We start from the raw sequence: 20,438 nt of genomic DNA on the forward strand, positions 1-20,438 counted from the left end.
GACAGAAATAGAAGCCAGAAAGCTTGTTCCTGTCAAAAGCTCTTAATATAATTATGAGAGTCAGGCCTCTCCATGTACCACCCCCCAGCCCACGAATAATTAGGGTGCGAGAGGCCGGGAACTGAATGGAGGTGGGGGAGGAGTGGGGAGAGACGCAGGCTGAGGACGTTGTGACTAGTGTAATGGCTGCTGCTTCTCTGCTGGGATGCCCCAGTCCTGCAGACTCCCTGGGAATTCTGCAGCTTCATAAAGGCTCCCCTTAGAGCTGGGATCATCCCAGGCAGCAAGTAGTGGCTCTAATAGTTTCAGCTGATGCGTTATGGCTGTCCCGCCTCAGCTCCCTTTACTGAAGGTTAGTTATATAGAGATATGCCCTCATCACCCCCGACATCCACAGTATATGCAGAAAGAAGGTGGCCGGGACACCTAGGCCATGGCACCAGGCTTCGGGTCTGATGGGGACCTCAGAGGCAGGCCCAGCCTGAGCATTCGGGCTACCAACGGGAAAGCAGAGTCCCTCTTCCCTGGAACATTTGCTTTCTGTTTAGTGTTTAATTTTCTCTCTGAAAGGCAATCTATGGAATGGAAAAAAAACAAAAACCAGTCCCTAAAGTCCATTCGAGCTTTCTCTTCTCCAGGTTAATTTCCATTCTAATGCTTATGTAGCTCCCGCCGCAGAGTTAGGCATTTGTTACTCTAATTCTGCTGCTATTCTCCCCAGGGTTTGCTGTTTTGTCAGGGCCTGTGCTGTTCCATTTCAGGGTTCGGAGCAGAATTACCGAGCTCAGTGTCAATGGAGGGGCTCAGGAGGGGCCCAACACCCAGGGAAGGAGCTCTCCATGGATTCTTTCTTCCCAGCCCCAGAGGGAGGCTGTCCTTTAGCTCTGCTGGCTGCCACCTGGCTCCAGAGCATCTATTCTACACTGGTGGTAAGGCGACAGAGCCCTGTGCTCTGTACATGGAACAGACTTGGGTCCCCAGAACCTGCTCGTCCATGATTCTGCACTTGGCCTCTGTTGACAGCGGTGCTGACGAGATCCTTAAGAGACACCTCAGCTTAGTCCTTAAAAGCACTCTCTTGAGTCAAGCTGGATTGCTTTGGTTTGAATCTAAGAACTGCCACTTATCAACTATGTGACTTTGGACAAGTCCTTTAACTTCTCAGTTTCACCATCTATAAATTGGATACCAACAGTACAGGGCATTAAATGAGTTACCATTGTTGTTAGCATTAAATGAGTTTGTAATAGATATAAATTGCCTGTAAGAGTGTCGGGCACAGAGTCAGGGTCAGCGGGTGGTGGCTATAATCACTATTACTGTTATTAGTCCCTCCTGGGGCTGGCCTGGCTGCAGAGGCAGGAGCTGAGTGCCCAGCAGGATGTGCCCTGCATCTCAGCGGGGCAGGGTGTGAAGGGGTGGCCATCCCTGCTGGGTCCACCGGATGCTAACTGCTTGGTACTCACACACTGGATTCTCCTGGATCAATGGGTGCTTCCATCCCTTCACAGCCTCCATGTTATTCCTCCAACCCACCTGGCCTGGGGACTCCTGGAATGTGACTTCTTTGAGGAGGACAGGCAGGCAGGGAGGAAATCAGGAATTCTGATTCTCATCCTCAGAGGGATTCAGTCCCTAGGCCAAGGCCACTCAACTAGTAAGTGGCATTGCAGGAGCTCACACGCACGCTGGCTTGACTCCCAGGGGCGCACTTGCCTACGAGGCCCCTTGGGGTGATGACCCTTTGGCCAGGGGCCGCTCTGTGTCATTCCACGCTGTGGAGTGGTGAGTGGTATGAACGGTTCCAGCAGTGAATCTCTGAAAACAGAAGTGAGGCTGTTTCATAGCCTCCAAAGGCTGGAGACAGGCTCTGGTTCGAGACTCCCCAGGAGGGAGAAGCTGGCCGTCTTTGAAGGCCTCACCGAAAGAAGCGCCCAGCCTCTCCAGACACAGGGTGAGCTGTCACCTTCAGGCCGAGTGGAGGACAGAGCCTGAAATGCCTGGTCACCAGTTCCACCCTTATGGGACCCAAAGCCTCACCAATCTGTGCCCCTGCCTGCTGGCAAGGGCCGCCAGTATCAAACCAGGGCCTGCTCCCTGCTGCCCAAGGGCCCTCCCTTCCGGGCACGTGTGGATGAACCCTCGGCTCCCACCAAATGAGCTTCCGGGCAGGAGGATGGGCAGCTGTCTCTGTCAGCCACCCCTCTGCAATTTCCTAACTTGTTTTGTGGCACGCTGCCAACTGCACAAGTTGGCTGCTACAAAGTGTAGAAATGCCAACTGGAAGTCCACGGGCACATCAGAGCTCCAGGCTGCACTGGGCCTCCGGCAAGCTGGGCAGGGTCCAGCGAACCCCAGGAGTGTGGATCTCCTGAGGGCTGTTCTCGGCCTTGGCGTGGTCAGACCTCCATGTCTGCAACCTGCCCCACCCCCATTCCCCCGCCCCTGCCCAGGGCCTTCCGTGCTGGACTCCCCCTTCAAAGAGGCCAGGCCCTTTGCCTGCCTGTGATTCTCTCCCTGTTCAGGCTCTGGTTATATCACCTGGGGAACGGCTGTTTTAGGCTGTATTTCCCTAGATCAAGAGTATTCCAGCTTTGTTCCCAGCAGGCCAGGCAGCCCCAGGGTGATCTAAGGAGCTGCCAGTGTCTTTGGTCACTTCCCAGCCATAACCTCCTCAGGTCCTGGCTTTCCTGTGATCTTTATGTACCATTATCAGCAAAGGTCAAGGATCTGGGCCCCTAAGGCATTCCCTTGTCAGTCTAGAGCCTTCACTGCCCCTGTTAAGAGATCCATCTTCCTGAGGCCCCTACAGAAGAGGAGGGGTGAAGTGTCGAGGACAGAGCCTGGCTTTTGGGCCAGATCTGGGCTCCAGGACTGGGATGTTGAGTAGCTCTGGGCAAGGGATAATTCTAGCACTCAGAATGCTCCCCACACAGTAAGGAGAGCAGTAGCTCCACTAACTGTCATTATGTGGGCAGCCCAGGCCACTGTGCACACTCAGTGTTCCTCAGATGCCTGTGAAACGGTTTCCCAGTAAGCCCATGACACCCAGGCTGCTGGTGAGCTTGGGCTCCTACTGAAAGCAGGCTGCGCTTGTTTGGAAGAAAGGGAAAGGAATGGCCTTGAACCTGGCCGCCTCCGGAAAGAGGTAGCAACAAAATCCAGAGCTTCCCTGAGCAGAAGAGCTAAGCATTGAAGGGCATGTGCAAAAGAAAGTGAAGAGGAGATAGCAAGGGCGCCACACATAACTGGCCTATTTTGCCTTTTCGTACATCCTCAGGCAACTTCCAGATTCTGGAGTTTCCTGCCCAGCCACCCTCCATAGACCCAGCCCCTCACTTTGCACCTCATTCATATCCCGTTGTTTCATGGTCTTGCTCTTTGCAGGGACAGCTGATTCCCAGCGCTGATCCTTGAGACTGCAAACACTTCTCTGTGTTGGGAGGATGGTCGGTAGAAACATGTGGTCTGCTCAAGGCATTGTGGAGGTTCTAAAGATTGGGAGTTCTATGCAAGAATTGGAGGAGGTGGACAGGCAGGACTTCCAGCTAACAAGCCTCCTGGGGCACTTTGGAATCCCACCACAGGCCTCTCTGCTGGCACAGTTGACCAGGAAAAAAAGTGAGCAGATGGACAGAGATGTGTGTGACTGAAAGATCAGGCTGTTAGGGCTTCCCTGGTGGCGCAGTGGTTGAGAGTCCACCTGCCGATGCAGGGGACACGGGTTTGTGCCCCGGTCCGGGAAGATCCCACATGCCGCAGAGCAGCTGGGCCCGTGAGCCATGGCCGCTGAGCCTGCGCGTCCGGAGCCTGTGCTCCGCAACAGGAGAGGCCACGACAGTAAGAGGCCCACACATCACCAAAAAAAAAAAAAAAAAAAAGTTCAGGCTGTTGGATGCATGGATTGGTCCTCTTGGATCTTGGGAGGTGTGCTGACTGGAAGAAAGGTTAGTCCCACAGGAGAGCCCGGCCCACCACGTGTCCGTCTGGCTGTGGGGCCCATACTGCCTCCTCCGGGGGCTGCCTGCATACAGAAAGGCAGGGAAGTCTCAAGGAACAAGATGCACGAGCTGGGCAGGCGTGCAGAAGCCAGCAGCACACCTGGGCTCCTTCCTGTCCTGGGGAAGCCTCACAAGGAAACAGCACCCCATACCCCAATTCTGTCCCATGAGAGCATCCCGAATACAATCACAGAAGAGGTATGTTGGTGCATTTTCAAGGCTACAGACATAAATTAGGCAATTTCCCTGATACCTGAACTGCCCCACATGACATCTGATTTAATTCTTCATAACCAGCATCAGTAACTACTGATCTCCAAAGCAATGAACGAAGCTGCCCAAGGTTCTGCCGAAGAAGGTGGGTCCTGCCCCAGCCAGAGGTGTTCTGAGCCGCCAGGTGCCACTTCCCAAGTCCCTCCCATCAGTTATTTCTGGCCTTACCTTATCGATCCTTTTAATAGCAGGCAGTAACAATTTATTAGCACTTTTCCAGAGTCTCTGCCTCCTGGCTAGATCTTTTGCCATCCTGAGAGCTGAAGTAATATTTCTTCTAAATCTAGCTCTCTTCAAGGCGCTACAGGAGGCCAGTCTGAGTGAGTCAGGGATGCTACAGAGAAGGAAGAATTAAGACATTTCCATTTTCCCACTGCTTATTTATGAACAAATAAATCTGTTGGTTACAACTGAACAACTGTATGGGGCTGGGGGGAGGGGACTACAGAGACCAGATGAAAACAAGCCATCTTTGATTTCCCTTTACAGAATTTAATTTTTTTAATTAAAAAAATTTTAATACAGTTTTAAATGTTACTTTCTACTTACAGTTATTACAGAATATTGGCTATATTCCCAGAGTTGTACAATACATCCTTGAGCCTACCTTACCCTCACTACCCCACCCCAGTTTGTCCCCCGCCCCGGTAATCACTAGCTTGTTCTCTCTGTGAGCTAATTTGATTTTTAAAAGTGGGTTAGGAGGTGAAAGGACAGCGCAGCTTGAGCCCGGTGGGTCGGGGGCTGGACTTCCCGGCAGCCCAGCCTCCCTGCCCTGCTCTTGTGACTCAAACTTTTGGTGCTTCAGTTTTACCCACGACCAAAACGAGGTAAGGAAGAAGCCACTTCCCTAACTCATGACCCACTAGTTGATTCCTGACTCCTCTCCTTCCGGAGAATAAAGAACTGCCGGGAAGGCGCTGACGGCCCGCGCGCCGGCAGGGGGCGCCCGACTGCGGGAAGGAGGAGAAATTCAGGAGTAACTGGGCCGCGGGGAAGGGGCCTCGGCAGCCCTTCTGGCTTCTCAGTTATCCTCCGGCCCCAGCCAGGAAGCAATCAGGGACTCGGCCTGGGCAGGCGTCTGGGGCCGTATAAACTCAAAGCGTTTATCCTGTTGGTGGCTGAAAGGAAAGAGGCCAAGAAGAGGCCAGGGACTAAGAAAGTCCCACTGTGGGACCAGCGCTGCAGGCTTTCGGGCTAGAGTTGCCTTTGGAACCAGAGTGACTGCTTCCCAGAGGAGGGACTGCTGGCCCAAGGCTGCTTCACCCTCCCCACGAAGGCCCTGCTCTGTTACCCTCCAGTCCTCTGCCCAGCACCTCCCACTTCCCAGAGCCGATCCACACCCCAGGCACCAGCTCCCCGCGCGTGCGCAGTGCCAGCCCTTGCTCCCACTATCCACCTGACTCTAATTTGCCCAGTAACAGACGTCACTGTGCTCAGAGCAAAACAGAGGCTCAGAAAGGGTAAGTGACTTGTCCAAGACCACACAGCTAGTAACTGGCTTCAAATGCAGTCCATCTGCTTTACTGTTTACTTATTTTTCCAATATTAATACTATAGTAAGTTACTGACATTGTTTTATATATAGAACTTTAATATATTTGTAAAATTATGCAATATATTAAATTATTTTATAGTTAATGACTATTTTTATTATTACTGTTGAGGTTTTATTTATTTTTCGAATAGGCAGTAGTGCATGCAATTCAAAATTCAAAATATACCAGAGGAATGCAGTGAAAAGGGACCCACCTCAACCTTTGTCTTTCAGCCGCCCAGGTCTCCCTCCTCTCCTAAGGAGCAACCACAGTTAATCTGTTTCTTGTGTATCTTTTCAGAGACAGTGGAATAGATAAAGATCCAGGGGTCTACTAGCCAAAGAATGTAGGCAGCCTCTAGAAGCTGCAAAAAGCAAGGACACAGATTCTTCTCTGGGACCTCCAGAAAGAGAAACAGCCCTACTGACCCCTTGATTTTAATCCCTTAAGACCCATTGCAGACTTCTGACCTCCAGGATAATAAGGGAATAAATCTGTGTTGTTTTAAGCCACTAAGTTTGTGACCATTTGTTACATCTATAGAAAACTAATATGAGTTCCCAGTTTATAACTTATCAAATAAATATTAGATTAAATATTTAAATAGGAATACCAAGCAAACAAAACTTGTGGGGAGAGTAGATCTTATAATTATGGCTTCAAAGACAGAGTGAAAGCATTTGTAAAAACCTCTATATATTAAAAATAAACCTATAAATGAAATTATCATGCAAGTTACAAACTGGAAAAATATTTGAAATGTATAAAATGAACAGAGAATCATCTTGAATGGTAAAGTTAAGGGTGATTTTCTACAATGAATGTGCTTTTTTTTTTTTTTGTAAAGAAGATACATATTTCAACAGAAAGAAATTGTTACTGTGGCAGTTGTATTAAAAATGAATTAGAGACAAGTATGGGCACTTCACCAAAGAAGATATAGGGATGGCAAATAAGTGCATGAAAAGATGCTCCACATCATTAGTCACTAGACAAACGCAAACTAAAACTACATTGATACACCACTGCACACCTATGAGAGTGGGTTAAATTAAAAAGACGGACCATATCAAGTGCTAACGAAGACATGAAGCCACTGGAGCTCTCACACTCTGCTGGAGAGGATGTAAAATGGTGCAACCACGTTAGAAAACTTGACAGATAAGCAGACACCTACCATACGATGCAGCCGTACCACTCCTAGGTATTGTCCCCAAAGAAAAGAAAGCATGTGCCCATACAAAGGCTTATATGCAAATGTTTATAGCAGTTTTATTTTTAATAGCCCCAAAGTGGAAACAACCTGTCCATCAACAGGTTTCTGGATAAACTAATTGTAGTATATCCATACAATGGAATGCTACTCAGCAATAAAAAAGAATGAACCATTGATATCTGCAACAACATGGAGAGATGTCAGAATAATTACACTGCATGAAAAAAGACAGACCAAAAAAAAAAAAAAAAGACTACATACTGTATGGTTCCATCTATAAAATTCTAGAAAATACAAACTAATCTATAGAGGCAGAAAGCAGACCAGTGGTGGCCTGCGGAAAGGGTGGAGTGGGGAGGGGAGAGAGGGAGGGGTCACAGTGGTGCACAGGGAAACTTCAGAAGGGGTGGGTATGTTTACTATTTTGCTTGTGATGATGGTCTCACAGGTGTACACAGACATTGAAACTCATCAAATTATGTACAGTTTGTTGTATGTCAATTATACCTTAATAAAGTGGTACTTGAAAATGGCTTGATCTTGGAAAGAGATGGAAGACACTTAAATACATAACACTAAGTGAAAGAAGCCAATCTGAAAAGGTTACATACTCTATTATTCCAACTATATGACATTCTGGAAAAGGCAAAACCAATGGAGGCCATAAAAAGATCAGTGGTTGCCAAAGGTTGGTGGGGAGAGAAGGATCGACAGGCAGAGCCCAGAGGATTTTTAAGGCAGTGAAATTATTCTGTCCGACTGAGTATCCACTATAATGGTGGACACATTTGTCCAAACCCATTGAATTTACAACACCAAGAGTGATTTGTAATATAACCTATGGACTTTGGGTGGTTATGACGTGTCAATGTAGATTCATCAGTGGTGACAAATGTTCCGCTCTGGTGTGGGATGTCGATGGTGAGGGTGGCTTGTGCATGTGTGGGACAGGGTGTACGGGAGAAATCGCTGTACTGGCTGCTCAACTTTGCTGCGAACCTAATACTGCTCTAAAAAGTAATGTTTTGTTTTAAAAAACTGGCTTGAACCATTGAATATGTTTTGTTTCTCTTAACAGGGCTCTGGGGGCAGAGGGGGTCAAGGTTTGTTCAGGTGCTACAGATGCTACTGAGGACACAGATGCTTCCCATCTTTGGGCTGTGTCTCCCCTGTATGGTTCCATCTATAAAATTCTGTTCTCTCTGGCGCTCCCTTCCTCCACCCTCTACCCCAGAGGGTTCAGTGATGCTCACTGGGGTTCCCACAGGCCTTTCTATATAACTTCATTGTCCTTCTGTCTAGACTGCCTTATGCGGGCACATGTCTTAACGGCCAGACATGAGCTTCTAGAACCACTCCTCTTTCATTAGGGGTGTCCCGGGACCTAGCCCAGTTATGCCTGAAAAAGTGAACTTGAATAGGAAGAAAAGCCGATGGAGCTAGAAGAGGTCCCGGAGAGGACACAAGGCAAAGGTGGGAGGTGGGAGGCAGTAGGCTAGGAGCGGTGTCAGTACAGAAGCGAGTACTAAACACTGGAAGACTTCAGTACTGAAGCAGCAGAAATGATCAAGATCTAGAATGACAAAGGACATCACTTGGATGAGCTCAGAAAAAATAGACCTGGGAATATCGCTCTGAAATTAAAAGGAGAGAGTTTTAGAACAGAGGTGGCACAGCTGGCCTCATGGGACAGAATTCTCTGTTCATTCAACATATGGAACTTAGTATCTCGAAGAGGTTGTTCAGGGAAGACTACAACAATTTTTAAGAGGTTAAAAGCTACTAAATGGACAAAGTGACCTCCCTTGTTAATGCCAGACCCTGCAACCTCACAAAACACCCTCTCCCGATCTCAGTTCTCCAGAGGTATCTTTGGGCTGGATGAATCACGTGCGTCTGAAGTGAGCCTCAGATTATCCATGCTTCATGGCTCATCAGATCAAAAATCACCTCTGTGGGGCAGAGATTCCTGATAGCAGGAGAAAGAACAGGAGATGCTCCTGGCCCCAGGATTGTACAGTCATTGCAGCAGTGACTGACTCTTCCTTGCCGGCCATCCCAGGCAGAATTCCAGAGACGCCCTGGAAGTTCGGGCCCCAGTCTTAGTTGGCTGGTGGCCAGCAGGCCCTAGCATTGGAATCAGGATGGTTCCTGCATATCAGGACCATTGCTGTTCTGAAGCCGTTTATCTGCGGCGTACAGACGCTCTCTAAAGGGTCCAGCCCACTAATTGCAGACTCAGAGTCTTTAAGGAACATTTGAGCTGAATCGGGTTGAGATTCTCCGCTGAGCATAGCTTTTCTATTCTCTAAGTTCACTGGAAGCACCGGAAAGAAATCTTGCAGCAATAGCTGAATTTCATTCACCTGCATCCCAGCCCCCCAGTCTTAAGCTGCACCCAGTTCTAGGTGTCTCTAAGGTCTAAACCCAATTGGCCATTTCCTCCCACTCCCAGCTTGGGCATTGCCAGGCGGCTCTCCAAACCCCTGGCTGCCCGTGATGGGCCCTGGGGTCTGGGGTCCTTCCCCCATCCCAGTACTTCTTCCAGCAGCTGCTCCCAGAGTTGCTCTCCTGGACCCAGCAACCTCTGTCTCCTTCCCTTCTCTTTGAGCAGAAGGCCCCCTCTTCTCTTTCCCCAAGAGGGCTGAGACCATCCTCACCAGCTTTCTTCCTTTTCTCCTCATCTGATCTCCTTTGTGAGCTTGATATGTTAAGTTTTCTCTGTTCTTCCGAAAACCAAAATCACTGCCTCTCTAGGACTTGCCTTCCCCTCTCCGTTTCCGTCCTCAACACAGCTACACAGTAACCTTTGGCTTGCGCCTCGCCTCCTCCTGGTTCCTTCCCCCACCCCTCTACTGAAATGGCTCCTCCCAGAGCACCAGTGACCTCCTGGTCACCAAAGTCTAGGGCCATTTCCAGGACTTTGTTCTTTTTCCTGCCCTCACGGTCACCAGCCTGCTTCCGACTCTCCTTCCCTGACTCTTCCCTGTCTTGGATCCCCAGCATTGCTTCCGATGACCCAATCAGCCAACCGCACTGCACTCTGGACCTTCTTGTTTGAATGAAAACATCTTGCTTCAAGGGCTCTCGTTACCTTCTGGACTAAATCAGCCCCCTGACATGATGGGTTGTCACAGATGTGGCCCCGGCAGGCTTGCCTGCATCACTTGTGACCGCTTGTCCCTAGCCCCGTATACTTCAGTCACATCCAGATTTTTGTAGCCCTCTCATTGGTTTCCATAAGCTTGCAGGTGCTGTTTCCTCTGTCTGGAATACCTCTCTTCCCACCACCACTTGCCTCTCCCCCTCAGTGGGGGAAGCCGTGCTCCTAATGCTTTTCCTGAATGTGTTCTATGCGCTTAGTGACTCGGCAGCAGCCTCAGCCCTTTGAGCGCCAGGAAGGTACCCTGCAGCCCGGTACGCAACAAACAGAGATCCTCAGTCTTCTGCTTCCACACTGGCTCCCTCTGAAAATCCTTTCCATCTCACAGTTTCAGCTTGCAGCTCAATTCAGCAGAAATGCTTGGATGCTACCCTGCAAGCACACGTTGGGCTAATTCTCAGCTCTCTGCCTTTATACCTCATGTCCTCTCCTAAGGCCAGACCCATGTTCCTGCCTGTTCGCAGGATGGAAAGTTCTGATCAGCACTGATTGCTTTCCTCTTTCTCCCCCAGCTACCAAATTCTGTCCATTCGCCCTTCACAGCCTAAACAGACAAACAAGCAAAACAAACAAAGCCCTATGCTTTGTCTTTCCTCTCTAGTACTCAATCTGGTTGTGACGGTTCATTTTCTGTGTCAGTTTGGCTAGGCCACAGAACCCATTTGGTCAAACATGAACCTAGACGTTACTCTGAAGGTGTATTTAAGATGAGATGAACATTTAAGTCAGCAGACTTTGAGGAAAGCAGATTATCCTCTCAAATGTGGGTGGGCCCTGTCCAATCAGTTGAAGGCCTTAAGAGAAAAAAGACTGAGGTCCTCCGAGGAAGAGGGAATTCCACCTGCAATCCACCTTTGGACTCCAGCTGCAACATGAACCCTTCCCTGGGTCTCCAGCTGCCGGCCCACCCCACAGATTTTAGATGAGCTGCCTCTACAATCAATCATGTGAATCAGTTCCTTAAAATAAACCTCTTTCTCTCCACACACACACCCTATTGCTTCTGGTTTTCTGGAGAACCCTGACTAATACACTGTTCTACCTCCTAACTCGGCTCCCTGTTCCTGCGTTCACTCCCCTCCAGCCCACTCCAATGATGCTCGCTGATTTTTTTTGTAATGTTAATTTGCTCACAAAATTTGCTGGAGCCCTACTGTTTATCAATGAATGGCTGTGTTTCCCAAACATCAGATGTTTGCGTATCTTCACCACATTTGACATGAGTTTTCAGTGTCTCATCTATACAGTTACTTGTTTTAGATTTTACTTTACACTGACCCTTCTCAGGGATGTTTGCATTTTGGCAGGAATGTGTGAAATTTTTTTTTAACTTTTTATTTTTATTGGAGTATAGTTGATTAACAATATTGTGTTAGTTTCAGGTGTACAACAAAGTGATTCAGTTATACATATTCATGTACCTATTCTTTTTCAAATTCTTTTCCCAATTAGGTTGTTACAGACTATTGAGCAGAGTTCCCTGTGCTATACAGTAGGTCCTTGTTTGTTATCCATTTTAAATATAGCAGTGTGTACATATCAAACTCAAACTCCCTAACTATCCCTCCCCCTTCCCTCCCCCCTGATAACCTTTAGTTCGTTCTCTAAGTCTGTGAGTCAGATTCTGTTTTATAAATACGTTCATTTCCATCATTTTCTTTCAGAATTCCACATATAAGCAATATATTATGATATTTCTCTTTTGCCGTCTGACTTACTTCACTCAGTATGACAATCTCTAGGTCCATCCATGTTGCTGCAAATGGCATTATTCCATTCTTTTTAATGGCGGTGTAATATTCCATTGTATATATGTACCACATCTCTTTATCCATTCATCTGTCGATGGACATTTATGTTGCCTCCACGTCTTGTCTATTGTAAATAGTGCTGTGATGAATATTGGGGTACAAGTATCCTTTCGGGCCATGTTTTTCTCCAGATTTATCCGAGAGTAGGATTGCAGGATCATGTGGCAACTCTATTTTTAGTTTCTTAAGGAACCTCCGTACTATTCTCCATAGTGGCTGCACCAATTTACAGGAATGTGGAATTTTTAAGATAAAAGCTCTTGCAGTCCCAATCAAAAAGTCCCAATCAATCTGTGGAAGGGTTTTGAGCTTTCCTAATTCCCTGCCACCACGCAAGGTCCTCTTGACTTGAAGCTAAATTTCTAAGATGGAAGGTCCCAGCAAGATTGAGATGCGTGGGACTTCCCTGGTGGTCCAGTGGTTAAGACTCCATGCTCCCAATGCAGGGGGCCTGGGTTTGATCTCTGGCTGGGGGACTAGGTTCCCGTATGCTGCAACTAAGAGCCTGCATGCTGCAACTAAAGATTCCGTGTGCCACAACAAAGATCCCGCGTGCCACAACTAAGACCCAGTGCAGCCAAATAAATAAATACATATTACAAAAAAAAAAAAAAAAGAGATTGAGACGCATGACACAGATTACTACGCCTCTCTTGAGTCATCAAGGCAGAGGTGGCTCCTTCATGCCACTTGTCTCTTCATCTGAGGTTGGGAGTGGAGATGGTGAACGTTTGGTCCCACCTCTGGGGGTAGGGATGGGGGTGGGGAGTATGAATGAAGGAAGAGGAAGAGGGCGAGAGACCACCCAAGTTTTCGTAACTCACTCTCTGACGTTTGAAAATACCCTATTTCATTATTTTCTAGGATTGATTTCTGCAACATCTATTCCGAGAAAAATATTAGAAAGGAACATGTCGTTTCTTTGCACCAGTTATCCCCTTTGTCAATATTAAACGACTTAGTCACTTCTCTGGGGAATTAAAGAGGTTGATTCATGGCTATGTGACCCTCTTGTCACTTCTGGTTCCTTTTTCCGTGTTCTATATCAACACTTAGAGCCCTAGGGAAGGGCCTTTTTGCACTCAGAGAAGAACCTGAGAGGAGCCTGTAAGTAAACTTTCAGAATAATCTTGATTTTGAAATTGCTTTTTTTTAATAAGAAAAAATTAAGTATTAGTAAATTGGAATAAACTGTTGAGACTAGAGGAAACTTTAAACCTCTGCCTCTATCCCCGACAGTTTACCTATGTACAGAAATCTCAGAAAGTCTCTGTTAACATGGGTCTGAGGGATCTGAATCCCTCATCTCAGGGAGGACTGCAGCCTGAGCATCTTCTTAACAGAACAGCTGTGTGGACGTGGGCCATCCCTGGCTTCTGAAGAACTGATCTGTTAGCCAGGCCTCGGGTCACAGAGAGGAGCAGGGCTGGCCCGGAAAGGCTGCCAGGCCTCACACACAGTGCCATGCTGGGCTGAATTGTTCCGTAGACACTCCTCTGTTTACCCAGTAGCTTTCATTAATCTTTCCTTCCTTGTGTGAAGGGTGCTTTCAGAGAGGAAGGCGTTCACTGGCTTTCCCAAGGCAAGAACGAGGAAAACAAAATTATGAGGAATTCATTTCACCTCTTGGCGCTGCTCGAGCTACTCTGGCAGGCTCAGAGAACACTGCGTTCCCGACCAATTTATAAGTTTGCAAGAGTTTTAAAAAAAGAAAGAAAGAAAAAGAGAAAAGGACAAGAAACGCTCTGTCCTCCTTTTGTCCCCCTTACGGGTGCTGGGCTTCTGCAAAATGCCAGTGCCCAGAGTGGGCTCAGCCACTCTCCTTTGCCTTTATTTCAGAGACTGTGGGCTGGCAGGACCCAAGGGAGCTGTGGTCCCCAGAGGTGAAGTGACTTATCCAAGGTCACATGCAGGCCAGACCCCAGGTCTCCTGTCTCCCTGCCCCGTGGTCTTTTTCTATCTCACTCTGCCCTTTCTCCAAATTCCCTTTAAAATGAGACTCCCATCAAGTCCTGAGGTCAATGAGAGGCTGATGTGTTCAGACAAGGTTCCCACAGGGGATTAGCAGAGCCGGTTGGAGGAGCGGAGATAGAACGTCGGCAGTCGGGTTTATTTTTCCCCAGGGTGTCTGCAGACTATACCTGGGCTTGTTGAGCATAAGCCATTGGCTTCTGCATGGGGAGCATGGTCAGAAGGAGCTGGTCTCACTTACTGGAAATCTCAGGATGTCCGACAAGGCGAGTGCTACCCACTTGGGGAAGGAGGGGAGCAATAGGGCCGCACTGAGTTCCTTGTCCTCTGGGTCCTTCCCCAAAGAAGGCTGCACTGGTTTCTCCTGCAACTGCAAAAGCTGTGATCCTGTGGGTTTCTGTCTGCCAGCGCCAGAGCGACACTGGTGATGTGCTTCTTCAATATCCCCTCAATCTTGAAGGCGCCCAGGGTGGGCCACTTTGGAGGCTCTAGTTATTATTGTCACAGCTGCTGACTGGGCCTTGTTATCTGAAGCAAGGATGCGTTCTTTGCACCTTGAGAGTTAATCTGTGCTCAAAGGAATCACAGGACAACACAGGAATGTTCATCGCCCTGACTCCCCAACAAAGTGGGCGAACAGGGCTCTGGGGCTGGGGCTGGGGGCTGGGAGCCTGTGTCCTCCGTGCCAGGGCTTTTGCTGCTGCCACTGACGTTTAATACCCCCCGGGGAAAACGATCAAATCCACTGCGTATGCACCTCACAGCCGGCGTTTGCTGGTGTGCGCAGGTTGATGGAGAAGCCTGGCCGCTTCTGTTTCCCATGGCAACAGCTCAGCTCTGCGTGAAAGCAGATGTGTGGGCTCAGGCTGGATACACAGACCGCACAGTTCTGCCTGGCTCCGGACTTGGACCAGGAGCTTCTCATCACTGCCCCCGTTCCTTAACTTGTCCCCTCCCACCCAGCCACACAAACATCCCTTTCATCCCGTGAAAGAGATTTGGGTCCTTGGTGATATTCTCCTGTGAACTGCAGCTGTGGTTTCCTGGCCCCGGGTTGTGGCACGAACTAGAGTTTAGGGATAAAGGCAGAAGAGTGGTAATTATTCTTGGGATATTGCCGTTGATAAAAGCAAAAAAGCAGGTACACGGTCCTGGAGAGACACTGATGTTGAGATAAACATTGTTGATAATGGAGGCACCGTAAAGAGAAACTGCAGGTTAAAGCGATCAGGTGAGCCTTTCAGCTGCTGCTGGAAGAAGCGATGGAGAGAGAGGGAAGGGCTCAATCCAGGAGAGCAAGAGAAGGGAATAAAATAGAGCTAGAGATCTTTGGGGAAAAAATATTCCCAAGGCATAGAGAAAAACCTTTATGCATGAGACTGGACTCTGGCCTACAGCATGATTTTAAAAGGTACCAGGGAATAAAAAGAGGGTAACTCAGATGACTGGAGAAGGAGGAGAGGAGGACGGCCGGGCAGAGAGAAGAGGGGGAAGTCACTTGAGGATTTCCCCAAACACCAAGGGTTGCAAACTGACAACCAGTAGCCAAAATCAGTGTCAGACTATTTAAAAATAACTTGAGCCAACCTTTTTTTTTAATCAGAGATGCTACCCAAAGAAAATTAGATTTCTGGCTTTTCTTAAAAAAAAAAAATCAGAAAATCTGGCAACACTGGGTCTGTGTACAGCCTCGAAGAAAATCTGCTGGGCTGGAGCTACTGCTCCTGCAACTTCAGCTGGGACATGGGCTCCCAGCCCCCCAGGACCCACTGCCCACACCCCTGCCCCCCAGGAAGTCTCTGTACCTCCTGATTTTCTTCACTCTTTACAGTGCCTGTCTGACCCCTGCAGGCGTGTAAAGGCTCAGTGCTGCCCACACTGCCCTAATTTACCAGCAAAGGGAAAGCCCCGACCCTAACCCCCAGCTCAGCAGAGAAGGTGGGGACCAACACTGAATGCTGCTCTCATCCCCTGGGATGAGACGGTTCAGTTGAGAACGAATGCCCTGCAGCCTAGACCTCAGACCAGGACGGGCCTGACACCGATGGAGATCTAGAGTCAGCTCTGGAGGGTTCAGTTAGGCTGTGCTGACAGAGGAGGTGGAGGACGCCCCATGCACATGACAACGCAAGGAGAGTTTATACCTAGAGCGTTGAATGGCATTTCAGGATTCGCGTATGATTGGGATCCTGGGAATACATTTCAACCAAATTTAGAAGCTACTCTTTGAGGATCATGGTAAAGAGAGTCTGAGAAACTTGCCTATCCTGAACCCTCAGTGCCACGTAAACACGGGTTAGAATCCTGGCTCTTCTACTTACTCGCTGTGTGACTTTGGGCAAGTTGAACCTCTCTGAGCCTCAGTTTCATCATCTAAAATATATCTATATAATCATACAGAGCTACTGTGAAAATTAGGAATAATGTATTTTGGATGCCGTTAACAGTGGCCAGACGCTTGGTAACAACTTGGTAACTATTATCTATCATTATTACTATTTTGCTTGTCCACTTTTCTAATTATTTATTTTATGATGCCTGAAGGCAAATTTGGTATGTGGGAAATTTTAACTCCGTTGCTTAGGAACTCTGGTAGGAATTTTAAAACAGATTTCACGAAAAGTCAGAAATGAGATGTTGATGTGATGGGAAATGTGTCACATTGTGGGAGAAAACTGGGGTCTCCCTCCCACTTCTGCCTCTAGTCCAGGACAGCCTCGGCCAGCCCAGTAGCCCCCTTGGATTTTCGTTTCCTCATCTGTGGAAACCAGCCGGCCAGGTGTTGCTCATCTAGAACTGTGCTGTTCAGTAGATAGACACCAGCCACATGTGACTGTTTAAATTTAAATTAATTAAAACTAAATAAAGTTAAAAATTCAACTCCTCAGTTGCACCAGCCCTAAGTGCTCAATTGTCACATCAGGCTAGTGCTGACCATGTTAAACAGCACAGATACAGAACGTTTCCATCACCGCTGAAAGTGCTATCAGACAGTCCTGAATTCTAGAGATTGCTACGCAGTGCCTGGTTCTCAGACGAGCAGCCTCAGTACCACCTGGGACTTGTTAGGAACGCAGACTCTCAGGGGCCAGTCTAGAGCTTTGAAACCAAAATCTGCATTTTGACAAGACTCCCCCAGTGATAACATACTCAAGTTTAAGAAGCTCTGACCTATAATATTTCTTCCAGCTCTAGAAGTAAAATTTAAGAATCTGGGTATCTGCCTGAAAAAGTCTTTGAGAAAGGAATAAGTAACCAGCTTGTCCAAATCCTGATTCCCTGATTTTTCTAAAAGGAAAGAACTGGGGCCATCTGAAGAAAGAAAGTTCAGCAGAATGACTGCACCTCTGCAGGAGCGAGAGGATAGCAATCAACAGACATCTAAAGGCAACGCGTCAAATATCAGTGCTGGGAGGGTGGTGCAATCCACCTCCTGCCTCTGAGCCTCTCATCGTTGGGACATTGAAGCCTTGCCTAAAGAGCTTCAGAGAAGGGACATTCTCAACTTGCTGTGGCAGCAAAGAAACAAGAAGAAATGGGTTGCATTTCCTAGGCACCTTATCTCCAGGGCATCTTAACGTGCTTGCCAAAGCTTCCCTCCTTAAACCTCACCAGGAAGGAGCTCAGGCAGGTCTTTTATTCAAGTAGGGAAAATGAGGAACAGAGATTGGTGAAGAAATCAAGGCCACATTCAACAGACTGGAACACCAGCCCTGAGCTTGTGGTCCAAACTCGCCTCTGTGGCTTGAGCTATAAGATAGGAGAGAAGGCATTTGGTCCTCTTGCTGCAGAAAGTTTTGATGTCTTTTGGTGACATGCTGTTTTCAGCACCAAAACAAAGGGGAATAATATTAGATCTTTTGCTTGTTAAGAAAATATGTGCCTCTTACAAGACAAAATTGCAGTAATATATCTTATTTAATTGTTATTAGATTTTATTGCCGAAGGCTAAAATTTTAATGTATCCATAAATCTGTTTCTCACTTGCAGAGAAATCTCTTTATAAAGAACACACTGTACAAGGATGAAGGCAAAAGGAGGGAAAAATGAATCTAAAATACGCATTATTAATTTTTTAGAAAGCAAGCAACATGGTACCTCATAAAGGATATTAGAAAAAAATAAGACAGCTGGGATTTTTGATTTGCTGTAGAGAAAAATCTGCTGATTTGAGAAACATTCTTACAGGGTAAACTATTTTGATGCAAAAAGAAATGAGCAGATAGAAATGGGTTTGTGATCTACAAATCAGCTCTTAAACAGTCACTGGCAGAAAGTGTGATGTGTTTCCAGCAGACACAGTGGGCTGAGCACCCTGTCACATGACGCAGAGCCGTGGAATCTGGGCATGGCTCAGGGGGCAGGGAGACCTGGTCTGAATTCTGCTATGCCACCTACTCCCCGTGTGATCGCTGACACATTTCAGCAAGCACCCTGAGCCCCAGTGTCCACTGTGTGAAAAGCAACCTCCAGAGGCTTTAGGGAGGATGCAGGGAGATGCTACATATAAAGTGCTCCTAGGACATAATAGACAATTATTATCTATTAGTGTACCAATTACTCAGATAATGGTTTGGGGTCAAATCCAAAGCCATACCAAAGAAAGCAAATGGGGACACACCTAGGAGGAGAGGCAGCACCTCCCAGTTTGCTGTGGTGCTGGCTGTCCTGCCCAGTGTCTGCCTGCTCTCCGCTGACTGATCAAGTCCTCCGACCCAGGCAAGGAAGCAGGGCTGACTCGCACTGGCAAGGCTGGGGACAGTTTAGGAGCACAGGGGCTATCAGTGATTCCTGGGGCTCAGAGAGGCACAGGAGTGGAGTTGGTGCACAGGAGTACTGCCAACCTCCAAATCAACCTCCAGTTCTGAAAGGAAGCAAGCTTGCAGGAAAAAAGAACTCTGTTCTTTTGCTGGTCCCCATTCTAAAGTCCATTTCTTCCAATTTCCTTTCCTCCGCATGGAGTAAAACCACCTTCTTAGGGAGGATCTTGAATCTTCTATAAGGCCAGTCCCACATGGTAATGACCCTTCTTCAACACGACGTCTCCCCGTATCTCTTCTCTGCACTGAACTTTCCCATTCAGATTACGTGCAGCAACTGCAAGCCCTCTATATTATTGCTGAAGACATTTCCACAGGTTTGTTCCTAACCTGCCTATTTCCCCATCTCATTTCTGTCCTACATTAACCCCATTCCGCCCGAACCCGAAAAGAGAGCCATTTCTTCCCTTCAGCTTGCTCAGTTCATGCCCTCCCGCCAGTGACTGGATACCTTTCTCACATTACCAGTGTAATTCACTGGCTCAAACGGTATTAAGCTACTCCATAAATCCAGCCCCAAAATATTTGATGTGAGAAGGGATTTATTTGAGTGTTTAAAAACTGATCAATGTCTTCGTTAAAATTCCATACATAAGGTATAATGCTCATTAGATATTTTCATGTCAATTAAGATAGCTCAAATTTATTTTGTATCATCCCAAATGAACCCAAGGCTCTCTGAGTGCATCACACGCCTAAATCTGCATGACTGACAGGGCAGTAGCAGCCCCACAGCACCTTCATTTTAGATCCGGGAAAAAAGAAAAGATGATTAACTCGGTGACAGATTATTCTCCTTTTCCTTGTAAGATTCTCAGGAGAGAACTGCACTCAGAGGTTAGGAATGAGGGAGGGAAGGCACAATGGTTACAGAGCTGAATACAATGGCCTCAGTCCAATGCCTCGTTTAAGTTTGGATGCCTTTGGTTTGCTTTCTTGTCTGTAAACTTAGAGCACAAGAAAATAGATGACTGTCAGAAAGTGATCTTATATAATGCAGTTCGTTGAAATTTCAGCCTGTCCATCAACCTAAGGTCTGTTTCAGTTAATAAGACCCATGGCACAGGATTGCTGCTTTTATCAGTGAACAATCACTGTGCAAAAAAAGCAGCACATAATTCAGGGGCTCAAAGTGAATAAGCGTTTCTTATTGCTCAAGTATCTGTGATCAGCTGGTGGCTGGGGACCGGCTGGTCTAGGATGCCCTATTTCACATATATGGCAGTTGACTAGCTATTGGCTGAGTTGATGGAATAGACTGGTCATGTTCCTCTTGTCATTCAGCAGCCCAACCTGGTATGACAGGATGAATGACCCCACCCCCCCTAGCCCCAGCCAAAGATGTCCATGTCCTAATGCCCAGAACCTATGACTATGTTACCTTTCATGGTAAAAGGAACTCTATATATGTGCTTGAGTTAAGGACCTTGAGATGGAGAGATTATCCTGGATTCCTTGGGTGGCCCCAGTATAGTCACAGGGGTCTTTTGAAGAGGGAGGCAGGAGGATCAGAGTCATGAGAGAAGATATAAGGATGGAAGCAGAGGTCAGAAAGAAAAGAAGATGCAACATTGCTCTCTTTGAGATGGAGGAGAGTCCACAAGCCAAGGAATAGAGGTGGCCTTTAGAAGCTGGAAAAGGCAAG

The 20,438-nt window shown here is 47.5% G+C and overlaps 1 protein-coding gene across 4 annotated transcripts in view; it reads right to left on the reverse strand.

The window, feature by feature from the left end:
• Positions 1-20,438, reverse strand: part of DPYS (dihydropyrimidinase) — a 155,539-nt gene that overhangs the window by 8,507 nt on the left and 126,594 nt on the right. Inside the window, exon 10 of one of the 4 annotated variants that reach the window (XR_009516635.1) lies at positions 4,443-4,608. The exons of 2 other annotated variants lie outside the window; for them this stretch is intronic. Coding sequence is in view for 1 of the 2 variants with exons in the window: in XM_059995043.1 (XP_059851026.1) it covers positions 4,600-4,608 (9 nt within the window). In the remaining variant the exon portion in view is untranslated. Of the gene's footprint in view, positions 1-4,442; positions 4,609-20,438 lie in introns of those variants that run through there. One more of the 4 variants, XM_059995043.1, reaches the window with a different exon arrangement.

The sequence above is a fragment of the Delphinus delphis genome, chromosome 17, assembly GCF_949987515.2.
Source record: "Delphinus delphis chromosome 17, mDelDel1.2, whole genome shotgun sequence".
Classification (NCBI taxonomy): domain Eukaryota; kingdom Metazoa; phylum Chordata; class Mammalia; order Artiodactyla; family Delphinidae; genus Delphinus; species Delphinus delphis.